General features: G+C 43.2%; 2 protein-coding genes across 2 annotated transcripts; one reads left to right on the plus strand and one right to left on the minus strand.

The window, feature by feature from the left end:
* Positions 1 to 3,531: 3,531 nt before the first annotated feature.
* LOC123163771 (transmembrane protein 120 homolog) lies at positions 3,532 to 7,802 on the plus strand. Its single transcript, XM_044581154.1, has 10 exons — positions 3,532 to 3,975; positions 4,415 to 4,493; positions 4,611 to 4,702; positions 5,037 to 5,141; positions 5,241 to 5,320; positions 5,640 to 5,730; positions 5,801 to 5,908; positions 6,187 to 6,273; positions 7,274 to 7,342; positions 7,420 to 7,802. The coding sequence occupies exons 1-10, from the start codon at positions 3,772 to 3,774 to the stop codon at positions 7,600 to 7,602; spliced, it is 1,098 nt and encodes a 365-aa protein (XP_044437089.1). The 5' UTR covers positions 3,532 to 3,771; the 3' UTR covers positions 7,603 to 7,802.
* Positions 7,803 to 8,767: 965 nt separating this feature from the next.
* Positions 8,768 to 12,967, minus strand: LOC123163770 (sphingoid long-chain bases kinase 1). The gene is made up of 8 exons (XM_044581153.1): positions 12,702 to 12,967; positions 11,549 to 11,920; positions 11,186 to 11,279; positions 11,068 to 11,105; positions 10,658 to 10,804; positions 10,421 to 10,520; positions 9,381 to 9,832; positions 8,768 to 9,236 (listed from the first exon to the last, which is right to left on the minus strand). The coding sequence occupies exons 1-8, from the start codon at positions 12,729 to 12,731 to the stop codon at positions 9,087 to 9,089; spliced, it is 1,383 nt and encodes a 460-aa protein (XP_044437088.1). The 5' UTR covers positions 12,732 to 12,967; the 3' UTR covers positions 8,768 to 9,086.
* Between the last annotated feature and the right edge of the window lie 594 nt (positions 12,968 to 13,561).

The raw sequence follows: 13,561 nt of genomic DNA on the forward strand, positions 1-13,561 counted from the left end.
CTACTCGTGCATATCATCTACGCATAGACCTGGCTCAGATGCCACCGTTGGGAAATGTTGCATGCAAAACAAAAAAATTCTACGCACACGCAATGATCTATCCATGGAGATGCATAGCAACGAGAGGGAGAGTGTGTCTACGTACCCTCGTAGACCGTAAGCGGAAGTGTTTCACAACGCGGTTGATGTAGTTGAACTTTCTTCGCGATCCAACCGATCTAGTACCGAACATACGACACCTCCGCGTTCTGCACACGTTCAGCTCGGTAACGTCCCTCGCCTTCTTGATCCAGCAAGACGTCGAGGTAGTAGATGAGTTCCGTCAGCACGACGACGTGGTGACGGTGATGGTGAAGTGATCTCCGCAGGGCTTCGCCTAAGCACTACGAAAATATGACCGGGGTGTAAACGGTGGAGGGGGGCGCTGCACACGGCTAACAATTGATCTGGTGTGTGCTAGGCGCTCCCCTCCCACATATATAGGTGGGAGGGAGGGAGGAGCAGCCAAAGGAGGCGCCCAAATAGGAGGAATCCTACTTGGGGTCCCTCACAAGCCGCTCCCCCCCTTTCCTTATTTGGAGTGCGAGGAAAGGCAGGAGAGGGTGGCGCCCCCTCCTTTTCCTTTCTCCCATGAGAGGAAAGGCGGGAGGAGCTAGCCCTCCCCCTTTTCCTTCCCTAGGGCTGGGCAAACAAGGGAGGGGGTGCACCAGTCCCCCTTGTGGGCTGGTATGTCCCCTCCTTTGGCCCATAAGGCCCATAACTTGCTAGGGGGTGCCCGGAACCCCTTCTGGTGACCCGATTCCTTCCCGGTACGTCCCGAAACACTTCTGATGTCCAAATACCATCGTCCTATATATCAATATTTACCTCTCGACCATTTCGAGACTCCTCATCATGTCTGTGATCTCATCCGGGACTCTGAACAACATTCGGTCACCAAATCACATAACTCACATAATACTATATCGTCAACGAACGTTAAGCGTGCGGGCCCTACGGGTTCGAGAACTATATAGACATGACCGAGACACCTCTCCGGGCAATAACCAATAGCGGAACCTGGATGCCCATATCGGCTCCTACATATTCTACGAAGATCTTTATCGGTCGAACTGTTATGACAACATACGTAATTCCCTTCGTCCATCGGTATGTTACTTGCCCGAGATTCGATCGTTGGTATCTTCATACCTAGTTCAATCTTGTTACCGGCAAGTCTCTTTACTCGTTCCATAATACATTACCTAGTGACTAACTCCTTAGTCATTTGCTTGCAAGCTTATGATGTGTATTATCGAGAGGGCCCAGAGATACCTCTCCAATACTCGGAGTGACAAATCCTAATCTCGATCTATGCCAACTCAACAAACACCTTCGGAGATACCTGTAGAGCATCTTTATGATCACCCAGTTATGTTGTGATGTTTGATAGCACGTAAGGTATTCCTCCGGTATCCGGGAGTTGCATAATCTCATAGTCGAAGGAATAAGTATTTGACATGAAGAAAGCAGTAGCAATAAACTGAACAATCATTACGGTAAGCTAACGGATGGGTCTTGTCCATCACATCATTCTCCTAATGATGTGATCCCGTTATCAAATGACAACACACATCTATGGTTAGGAAACCTTAACCATCTTTGATCAACAAGCTAGTCCAGTAGAGGCTCACTAGGGACACGGTATTTGTTTATGTATCCACACATGTATTTAGGTTTTCGATCAATACAATTCTAGCATGAATAATAAACCTTTATCATGAATAAGGAAACATAAAATAACAACTTTATTATTGCCTCTAGGGCATATTTCCTTCAGACCTGTTATACTCATGGGGGGATTTTGACCCCCATCACCTCTTCTTAGCGGGTAAATCCCCACGGATACCCGTCCCCACGGGTAAAACTGCCATTTTGAGTGGTGGTGCGTTTGGAAGTATCTATTTTACATTTTTCTTGCTTGCATAGTTAGTAAAAATATTTATCTATTTATTTTGGGTTGGTACAAATGTGACCATTCCGTAGAGCAGAAATATCAAGCAGATCAAGGACAAAATGAAAATGTCGAATTGGTGTTCGATGGGAGACGAAGATAGTGCATGACAACCCAAATAAGCAAAGAAAGAACCATTGCCTCACGATTTTAATTTTCATCTCTAGATCTGTCTGTGTTCACTTTAGTGATGTGCACGACTGCTGACACACGTATGGCGTGAGGATACCGATAAGGATGAAATATCGTGGCACGAGATTCTTTCCACGTCGATATCCGATGACGTGCATGGCTAATGACACAAACATGACAAACCATAAAAGGTAATCCGGCACGTAAAGACACAAGCATCATCGCACCGCATCGACAGAGCCAGGGCACGCGTGTATTTCATGCAATCAAACCGCACATCCACACTCCACGCCATCCCACGATAAACACTAGCTCCTTCAAAAGAATATCCGAAAACATACCAAACTCCTCAAAAATAAAACAAAATAAAATTAGGTGCTAACTCTTAGTCATTTGAAATTTGCATGTACGTTGGTCTCCTAAATATGAACCTTACATGTCCTTTGGTAAACCATAGAGCCTTTTCTTTCCTAGCAACCGCCGAGACCGTTTGTTGTAGGGCATTTGGTAGTATCTATTTTTACATTTTCCTTGCTTGCATAGTTTTTAAGAATATTTATCTATTTTTATTCTGGGTTGATACAAATGTGACCATCCTACATAGAAGAAATATCAAGGAGAGATCACGGACAAAATAAAATCATATCTAAATTGACGTGTGATGAGGGACGAAGATAGTGCATGACAACCCAAGTAAAGCAAAGCAAAAGACCATTTCGTCACAATTTCCATTTTTATCTCTAGATCTATTTGTGTTCAATTTAGTGATGTGCATAACTGCTCACACTCATATGATGTGAGGACACCAGTAAGGATGAAATATCGTGGCACGGGCTTCTTTCCACGTCGATATACAATGTCGTGCACGGCTAATGACACAAACACGACAAACCATAAAAGATAAACCGCCACGTAAAGACACAAGCATCATCGCACTGCATCGACAGAGCAAGGACACGAGTGTATTTCATGCGATCAAACCGCACGTCCACACTCCACACCATCCCACGAGAAACATTATCTCCTTCGAAAGAATAACAGAAAACATACCAAACCCCTAAAAAGCAAAATAAAAATAAAAACAGGTCTTAACTCTTATCCATTTGAAATTTGCATGTCCCTTCGCCCCCTAAATTTGACAGTCAGGGGAGTGATATTCTTTTCTTGAGAATAAATGTTACCGTGATCTTACCGTAGAGATACTACTAGATAGTTTAGGTATCCATCCACGTGTGCTTAGAAAGTGATTGAGATCGACTCTTGCATCTCAGGGACAACTTTTGTCGACGATAGAAAAAGGAAAAAAAGTAGAAATCTAATCGCAACACCCTCCAAATCTACTCATCTCCACTGCCCCTATATAAACTGAAAAGGAAAGGAAAGAAAGGCAAAGGGGCCTATTTAAGAAGACCTGAAATGGGCAAATCGCATCTCGTCCCCCCCGCATTAATCTAACCGGATCACAAATCAAACCAACCCACACCTCTCTCTGCCTGCCCATTTCCTCCTCTCTCCCTCTTCCTCCCCTCGCCGTGGGCTCCACCCGTCAGCCTACCGCGTAGTAGAGACTAGAGAGAGAGCGACAAGGGAGGGAGGGGGGCTAGCAGCTACAGAGAGAGAGAAGGAAAGGGCGCCGGAGGAAGGAGATGGGAGAGGAGAGGAAGGCAGGGGAGCAGGCGGCGGAGGCGGCAGCGCGCGCGGCGGAGCAGGCGCGGGAGCTGCAGGACGCCGCCGCCGCGCTGCTCTCGCGGACGTGGGCGGAGGAGGAGGCGCTGCGCCGCCGCGCCGCCGCGCTCAGGGAGGACCTCGCCCGCCTGCGCAAGGCCGCCGCCAACGCACAAACCGAAAAGGTAACCAACCTTGCTGCTCCCAGGCTGCCGCGCGGCTCCCCCTCCTCCTTCTCCAAGTGCGCGTGCGTGCGTGCGTTGCGTGCGCGTGGGCGTGTCGGCGGGTCGCCGAGGAGATCGCCGCGCGGGTGTTTGCTGCGCCTAGGACTCCCAGCGCGGCTAGCTCGGCTCCGCGCCGCTGCGCTGCGCTGCTTCCCCGCGCCGGATCACTCGCTGAGGAAGATCTACGTGCGTGCGTGGAACTGCAGTTTGGTGCGCTGTGGAAATCTCAACTTCCCGCACTGCCAAGACGTACCCGTGGACAGGGACCCTGGACCCTGTCTCTGAATCACCGCGCCATTATATGCGTTTGACGCTGCTGGTTCATTGATCGTCACAATGTGCATGCAGCATGCTTTTCTTCTGCTGATGTGACTCTGGCCTCTTTGTGTGCTTGTGGCAGGTCCACGAGGACTTGGATCGAGCGTCATGCCTCATAAGTGATGGTGACATTGCGGCGATTCTCCCTAGCAAGGCGCATGGTGATTGCTGCTCTTCTTCAGCTTGAGCTTGTTATTCATTTTTGTCATATTCATATATACCTCTCTCTTTTCTGAGGTTCTGTTCTTCTAATATTTTTCGGTCTTGGGGGTTTACAGGCACTTTTTTGAAGCTGTTATTGGGACCAGTGAATCTCCGCGCAAGGAAGGAGGTACAGCTCAAGGTGAAAGAGGAATACAATAGCTACAGGGTATGTGTCAAATTGTGTTATCATTGGTGAAAATCTAAGCCGCTATTCATACTTTGAAATGAGAGCTTAGCATGAAGATGGCTGCAAGTGTGTTTGAGCCACCAATAGATAAACAGCTTTGAAATTTAGTTTTCCATTTGATCCGAGTACTCTTTTAGGGGGAATACTATCATTTAAATCTTCTACAAAGTGAAAGATGTACCTGCTGAGCAATGTCTGAGTTGTTTTGCAGATATAGATGTTAGGTTTGTGGAGAACCGTGTACTGATATAGATAATAATCATTAGCTGGAAACACTTTACACTTATTAATCTTTATTCCTCTCTTTTTTCAGGATAGGACTGCCATAGTGTTTCTTGGTTTTCCGATGATTCTGTTGTTTCTTCGGTCATGGCTATGGAATGGATGTTTTCCAGCATTGCCAGTTCAGCTATATCAGGTATGCTCTGATGCTCGTTCAGGTAATCTGGTAACAATATGAACTGATGCTATGTTCTGAAAGATAAACTGACAGGTCAATTTATATTATGTTTAACAGGCCTGGCTGTTATTGCTCTATACAACTTTAGCTTTGCGAGAGAACATATTGCGAGTTAATGGAAGTGATATCCGTCCTTGGTAAGGAACAATCACTAACTACTGTGGATCCATTGTTTTTTCTTAATGGTGATTCATTGCATTTTAGTATCGGCCAGTATTTCCATCTCTCATTTGAAGGGGATATTATGATGCTTTGCCTTACCTGACTAAAAGATAACAACAATTCTGTTCTTCAATACCTGTTTATCCACCTCTGACATGTTGTTTGCTGGCCTTCACTTGTTATAATTTTGTCTGTTCTTTTCAAAGTCATTAACTCATTATGCATATAATCACCAGTGAAGTTAGTTCTTTTTGGTGCATTTGGCACTTAACAAAAGTTCATTTTATTCTTAAGGTGGGTATGCCATCACTATTGTGCCATGCTGATGGCTCTGGTGAGCCTCACATGGGGGATTAAGGGACAACCTGATTGTGCCCGCAAACAGGTATGCTTATAGATCTTTCTCTTCTGTTCCAAACACGGAAGCATGTGCTTAGCCTGTGCTCTTTTTGCAGAGAGGTGTCGAGTTGTTTCTGTGCTGGGCTGTGATGCAAGGTTTTGCCATGATGTTGCAGAACAGATATCAACGTCAAAGACTATATACTCGAATTGCTTTGGGGAAGGTAATACATTTTGATAGAGAAGGGCAAAAAAACTGGTTCTTTCTGTATTTACTCTGGTAGCTCTAGCCTATTATTTTCCTTATCAGTAGCTCCTTTTGTGAATAACTTCACGATTTTTATGAACTTTATTCAACTGAAATTATCTTTGCACCATCTATCTTGTCGCATGGCATGTTCAGGCACCATATGACTTCTACTACATCCATTTACCGGTGCAATCATCTGCTGAAACTTTAGTCGAAGTAGTTTTCTTTAACTTAAATGTTTCTTTCCGTCAGGCTAAAAGGATGGACGTCGTGTGGGGCGAGACTGCTGGTGTTGAAGGCCAACTATTGCTGTTGTGTCCCATCCTCTTTTTCTTGCAGGTATGCTGTTATCTTTAAGCCTTTGACCAACAATTACTCTGTTAGTATATACTTTATGTGGCATAAAATTGATGTCATTAGATTCGTTGTGGTTATGATTTTGTATCACATAAATCTCTTCTCTCCTACTTAAAATAAGGTTTTGTCGTCCACTCGTCCTTCGTCCAACCTTACATACGTTCCCCCTCCTCTTCCCATTTTGATTTATCCCCTCCCATCTCATGGTTTTTCCATCGCTATTTCCTAAAAATTGCCTCAACTGGCTTGCCAAATAAAAATCTGTTTTCTTGGGTAAGCTAATAAATACTCCCTCCGTCCCAAAATAAGTGACTCAACTTTGTACTTACCAATAAGTGCTTATCAAATTAAATCCTTTTTTTTCACACAATCACATTAATATGGACAGGTAAATCATAGGGTAACCTACTAGAATGTTTATGCTCCCATTATAACGCATGGGCAATTATCTAGTTACATACTAATAGTGTAAGTGTTGGTCAAATGCTCGTCTTAACGAAACAAAATACACCAAGGGGTGGGAGAAGAAAGGGAAGGAGCGAGTAATGTAATCTGGAATGGAGGGAGTATTAACGGCTCGTTTAACTCCGCTCCGGGAGTGGACCAGACTTTAGCTTAATTTTATGGAGCTGCCAAAACCCAGCTCCCCAACTCCGCGGAGCGGGCAAGTTCCGAACAGGGCCTAAATATGCAAATATCAACCCAAGCTCATGAAGGATAGACTAGTTTTGTCTTCACAGTTCACATTTGATCTTGGCATGATGTGCTAAATTTTCCTGTTTTACCTGTTTGAATAATAGTATCAGGTCATTTATCTAGATCCTGTTTTACCTGTTTGAATAATAGTATCAGGTCATTTATCTAGATTGGTTTTTCTGTGCAATCAAGTGAGCATTCTCGCCTCATAACATCAAGTTATAATATTTCTCTCACAAATGTACAATGCCCGAGGCAATTATCTTGACTTCCCTTCTATCTATAGGTCTTTGAGGGTTATGTTGGATTTTTACTTCTTCGGACAGCTCATAGAGGGATCATTCCTGAGTGGCAGGTAAGGAACTTCTAGCTATTGATGCAACCATGATTTATCATATTGGACCCATTTTATAACCTAGCATGCTGTCACAGGTTGTGGTGTGTGGGATCCTGCTTATTGCAATGGCAATTGGCAACTTTGCAAACACAGTGGACACATTGATGGTTAAGTCCAGATTCAAAGCAAAGATGAAGAAGTCCAAGAGCAAACGAGATCTTGCTGCATGCACGTCACCGACTCGCTCATCGCTGACAAATTCGGCAGCTGGAGCTTGAAATGGAGACGCTCCCATCATATGAACATTGCCCATATTCAATCAGGGGCTATCAAAATTGTAAAGTATTAGTTTTTTGGCCACCAGCTCCTTGTGCTGACAGTCTCTGTCAAAGCTCATACCCATGTAATCATCAAACGACTCGGTTGCTTATGGTGTCAGGTTGAGGGTAACTAAGAATAAACTGTTCATGTTTGTTTATTTTTTTATTATGGACATCGAGTGGGCTAGATGAACTTAGGACTGCAAGGGGTAGTTTAATTTTTTTCCTGGTATAGGATAGTTATTTGCGAGACTTAGATTGTCAAAATCAAACATGCAAAGTTGTATACGAACTGTGACCCTGCCAATTTCTTTCTCCCTGAGACCGTGAGGTTTTTTCTTGTTGATAAGCTCTGGTACCGGTCTCTGGATTTAGTTGAATCGTCGGTCAATCCTGTGCCGTGTTTGCCTAGAAGTTATGGATTGCAATAGATAGCTCAAGATGGCACCACCACTCTGAAAAATCATCCATGGGGGCATTTTCTCATTTCAAGCTGGCGATCAACTGAAATCAGAGAACAGGTTTGCTCAAAAGTCATGTGCATTCCTAGCACAAATATAGGATTGAAGCGTGGGTTGCATGAACATTGGATATTTGGTGGGTCCACCTCTATATTAGATGGTGGTTCACTTTTGTCCTCTTTTAGCTGATTTCATTTAGTTTTTTTAGATGATTTCATTTTTGTCCTTAGTTGAGAGAATTGGAAGAGTTGTTTAAATTTGAGATGTTGGCGTGAACCAATTGGCAACATTATCCACATTTTGATCTGAGGTTGCATGTATATTTTCCGCTTCATTTAAATGGTTATCATACTCGAGAGTTGGTTGAGGTCCCACGAAGTTGGAAGCTCTGCAAATCCTAGCGTGCCACCGCTGTGACCAGACAAATTGATCACTATGGAATTTCATTTGCCAATGTGAACATAACGGAGCTTTGTTATCTCTATCTTGGGAGTTTTAGTGAAATGTACATGGGAGTAATGGTGCATAAAGACAAGATACAGTTTCTCATAGTCTACATTTAGTTGTGGTTCATTGAGCTAACCTTGCTTATTTTGCAATGATGCCTAGATTATGCAATCAAACAAATTTTGTGCATATATATAAAAAATATAAAAAAGACATGGTGTTCAAAGGCCACTTTAAACAGACAATCAGAATAATGAATAAAATTAAGCTTAACATTACATCTGCATTGTACTTCCATGCCAAGAAGAGAAGGAAGCCTCACTTTTCCTGGAATATACACTTGCCCATCAATGGGGGCCTACAACCTGGAGTTCATCTGCAGATCTACAACCTTAAGAGAATGGGTGAAAATAATGGCAGAAGACACATTTTTACAGTGCAACAATACTTTGTTAACCACTTAATTTAATGGGTACATTGTAGTATTGCTCGGAACTGTCAGCACTGACTTCTGGATGAGTCACAAACCTACTTCTATGTTCTGGGATGCCGGCCAAGCAACCGGCCTTGTACTGGGAGCAGAGAGCACTGCCATTCTGGTTGGCCTTCCGCCTGAAGAAGCTCGCCGTCGACACCACAACCACTGTGGGTACTGCCCACTGGCCTAACATTTACTTGTTTTACCTGCAAGTAATGGTCGCAAAATCGAGTGTCAAAGATCGACAAAGGTAATTATTACTCAACTCAGCAATCTACAAAGTGAGGCCGTAGAGTGAGTGGAGTCATGAGATGCTTAATTGGGGGAGAATGATACAAAAGTTTCAATACCTTGACATATTCCACAAAAGGGAGTAGAAGATGCCAGCAAAACTGATAGGCAACAAAGAAGCAAAATAATCTGAGTCTTCCACTTCCATGTACAAGAATCAAGTCCAGACTGCCATCATCATGCTGAGCTTTTGGTGCAACAACTGGAGAAAATAACCCCTGGGCAGGCTTGCAGAAGTGGTTACAGACCAAAATGCCAAGAAACTCCCCTTTCATCGTAACCCAATTATCTCCAGTGCTACTATCCATATAAGTACCACTCTTAACCTTGCTGTCATCAGAAAGCTGGCCATGGCATTTTTCAATCGGTGACTCCAAGTTAGGATTTTTCTCTGGTGATAGATAATCCACCTCAAATTTGTATTGGGGCAGGGACAAAAACTTAAGAATGCCAGCGATGACGTAACGGAAGGGCCCAAGCTGCAGGCGGAAGTTTTCAGATAATTGCAGAACTGTAAAAAAAAGAGAGAATAAATTCAAGATTATAAGGTGACTAAAAAAATATCATAGCTATGGAACTGTGGCCTAGTGGGTATTATCGTCAACCAATAAGAGGTAACTAGCATGAGTGGATCTTTAAAGCAAATTAATCTGATATCTTCTTCTATGTCATCAAAATCATAAAGTAATTTAATCTTGTTCCTATCTCAAGGATACAAACAGAAGTGTTCAGAAGAACATTTCAAGTTCTCAAATATCTAGGTAAGAACCATGAGCATTTCTGTAATCCCACATAGTTATCAAGATCAAAGTAGAAGTTCTGTCATTCCTTCTCGCTCTTGCTGTTGTTTTGTATTATATATGATCTCCAAACATCACAAACAAAGTCTCTTCTATTCATAGCTTTTTACCAACAGCCAAACCAAATAAGAACAAAATATAACTTTGTTGCCGAAGACAATACCTTCCACAAGCTTGTCTAACTAGGTTATAATACCAAGTTTTAACACAGACTAGCATCATTCGAATCAGCTATGCAATAAGAGTCAATCATCACATGCACCACTACAGAGCTACACGTACAGAAGAAGCAAACTTACCATCAGCTACAAAACCACAGTAGGAAGCCGTCAAACCGAAATGAGTAACTCCAGCTTGGATCCATTTTACAGCAAACACATCAATCGGTGTGAAACCACCCTACAGAAATATGAACTTACATATTAATATGCAGAGTCACATGTAAAATATGACAACAACACACCACCTAGTATGTCAAATTGTCAACAGAACTCATGAAGAAAATTATCACTTTCAACATAACATCACAAAATTACCTTAGCTAAAGCAGTTGCTGCTGACACAGGATCCCTGATGCCAAGAACACTCCATACTAATGAATTATCGGAACCAGCAGGAACTATCCCAATAGGAAGTTGAAGCGCCTCTTTCAAATCGTCTCTACCAAGTAAACCATTCAAAACCTGTTTAATGTATGGAAATATGTAGTTAGCAGAATGGGTACTGATGCTTCTATTTGTATATAAATAATTTGACAGGCCTGAAATACATGACAGTGGTGTGTTGTTGTCCAAAACAAGTACAAGGTGTGGACAAGTATGAGTGCTACGCAGTTCAAACTTCAAACTTCAAACTTCAAATAACAACCGATGGAGATCAGCAGAAAGTGAAACAGGTTACCAGCTCAGTCCAGTGAGAAACATATGAAAGGAGATGAAAACAATACCTCATTTACGACTCCATCACCCCCAACACAGATAATGCCTGTAACGAATGGAAACATCAGTGAATTGAGCAATGAAACGAAAGCACAATTGCAAAAACAGATACGCTGTTGATATTACCATCAGGGCATGTACTGAGGTCAACAGTAGAAGCAAGCACCTTTGCATGACCAGCATACGCTGTTTCAACAACCTCCATCGCGAAGCCTGAAAGCTGCGCCAGATCAAAATTCAAACTCAAAAGCACTCAGGTAGCAAAAGATATATTTTACAGGCATATGCGGCCAATTAAAAACAGAAGGAATTTTTTGCTGCTGTCTTGTGTAAATTAAGTATTTCACAGAACTAAGTAGAGGGCAATACACTCTCAATGGATAGTGACAGAAACTACAACGATCAGTACCATGAAACTGAAAGGGATTTTTTTGGTAGTTGAAACCAACATAAACATTTTCACTTATAGCAAAACTAGGAACATCTTACCTTCAGTGTTGCTTGCACTTTCTTGTAGAAAACCTCACGAGAGCTACGGAATCCAGAATTAGGGTTCAGGATGACAAGGACTTTACGAATATTGTTTTGTTTCGCATTTGATTGGTCTTGCAAAACATTAAGTGCTAAATAGCTGGGAAGTTGCTCTGTGTAAGTGGTACTAAGGTCAGAGCAACAGTTTGATACAGTCCGCCTCTGGGTGAGAAGGGTGGTCTGCAATCGAGTAGATTTCCATAATTTGCGAGGCAAAAGCATCTGGCCAGCTTGCGGTGTTTGTAGCTTCATGGTATTAGAATACTGATAGTAGCTTCTTGGGCGGCGTGAATTGTAGGAAAAGCATTCGTTTACAGCACTACAGGACACCTGCAATATGATGATACATACATAATATGAGAGCAAGATCTAAAGTCAACAGCATGCTCAAAAAGGAGTATTTCCGTGCTCATGTCAAGATGAAAACTTAATGCAGCACCCACGTAGCAGTACCCTAATATGTTTTAATAAGATGCTACATTAGTCTTAGTGAAGTATTTCCCACCACAGCACTATGAATCAATACTCCCTCCGATCCAAATTAATTGACGCGACTTCAGTACAACTTTGTACTAGCTGCGTCAATTAATTTGGCTCGGAGGTAGTACTATACTTGTTTAGAAAGGAAAACAATGTAATACTACGATGCATAGAAAAACAATGTAAAATTCAGTAGGAGAAAAGTTTGTGACCATAGCAAACTCTCCATTTGTAATGAAAACTTGAAAATTCGTGGTTACACGACAATGATCCAGCTCCATTTAAGATTTAACCCACGGAGAGGAAGGAAAGCCAGCAACTAGACACAAGATACAGATCTCAGAGCTAGTGGTCGAAAGTCTGGCAAATGAATCACATTCCACATGCAAAATCACGAGTTAACTACCCAAAATGCAGAGCAGAACAGTAGAAGAGGAGAATTTTTTTTAAAGAAAAGTTGAACTACCCCTCCTATTCTTCCCCCGTTCTTGGCGGCCCCGAGAAAGCAAGGACATTTTCACTCATCTGCACGCTCCAGTTCCCACTCAGAAACTAAATAAATCCTAAAAGACAGCTACGCCTAGGAGATACAACAAGGAACAGACTTAGGGAAGCGGGAGGAAGGTTTTACCGGGGATCGGACGAGGCTTCTGGAGCTCATGATCAATCTGGACGCGAGGCAACCGCACACAGCTTCAGATCAAGAAGCACCTCTCAAGTCTCAAGTTAACGGAGGGAGGGGCCGCGGCGGTGCTCGGGACTCAGCGGCGAGCGGCGGCGACGGAGAGGAGAGGGGAGAGGGGGATCGCGGAGGAGAGGGGAAGCACGCGGTGTTTATTTCGTGCCCCTTTCCTTTTGTTCGTTTGTTTTCTCCTGCCGACGATTAGCGGCCGTTGGATGAGGAAGATGGATGAATAAGACTACGATGGTTTGATTCTTTGGATGAGTGGATGTACTGTGTAGGAGAGCGATTTGGTTCATGTGGGTTTGGACTCGTGCACGTTGTCCAACGCTTAATCAGTGAGAACATATCTTCTTCTTTTTTTTCGAGAACTTCCAATCTGCTCGTTAACCCTCGTGGTAGTACAAAGAACACTAAATAATTATTATTATATCGGGTCCATTGACCACCTAGCGACAATTACAAGCACTGAAGCGAGCAGAAATCGCACCGCCGTCATCGCTTCTCCTTCATCGAAGCCTGACAAAACTTCTAGTAGACAGTCGGAAAGTCGTCGTCCTCATGCCCCATAGGACCAGCGCATCAAAATAGCAACCGTCACCGATGAACAGAAGTGTCGGAAAAATTCAACCTGTAAACGCACGAACGTAGACGCACCAAGACTGGATCCATGGAGATCCACTGAAGATCAGCACCGACTGAATCCCACGAGATCCGCTGGAGAGACACCTCCACATGCCTTCCGACGACGTTGTACGGATCGCCGGAACGAAGACTAGGCGGGGAAAACTTTATTTCAACTATAGGGA

The sequence above is a fragment of the Triticum aestivum genome, chromosome 7D (assembly GCF_018294505.1).
Source record: "Triticum aestivum cultivar Chinese Spring chromosome 7D, IWGSC CS RefSeq v2.1, whole genome shotgun sequence".
NCBI lineage: Eukaryota > Viridiplantae > Streptophyta > Magnoliopsida > Poales > Poaceae > Triticum > Triticum aestivum.

Bases quoted from the DNA above. Each gene is read 5' to 3' on its own strand.
- LOC123163770 (XM_044581153.1), bottom strand. From the start codon at position 12,731: ATGAGCTCCAGAAGCCTCGTCCGATCCCCG. The intron at 11,921-12,701 runs GTAAAACCTTCC...ATCATATTGCAG, and splicing joins GAAGCCTCGTCCGATCCCCG to GTGTCCTGTAGTGCTGTAAA. The intron at 10,521-10,657 runs GTAATTTTGTGA...ATATTTCTGTAG, and splicing joins CAGCAACTGCTTTAGCTAAG to GGTGGTTTCACACCGATTGA.
- LOC123163771 (XM_044581154.1), top strand. From the start codon at position 3,772: ATGGGAGAGGAGAGGAAGGCAGGGGAGCAGGCGGCGGAGGCGGCAGCG. The intron at 3,976-4,414 runs GTAACCAACCTT...TGCTTGTGGCAG, and splicing joins CCAACGCACAAACCGAAAAG to GTCCACGAGGACTTGGATCG. The intron at 4,703-5,036 runs GTATGTGTCAAA...CTCTTTTTTCAG, and splicing joins AGGAATACAATAGCTACAGG to GATAGGACTGCCATAGTGTT.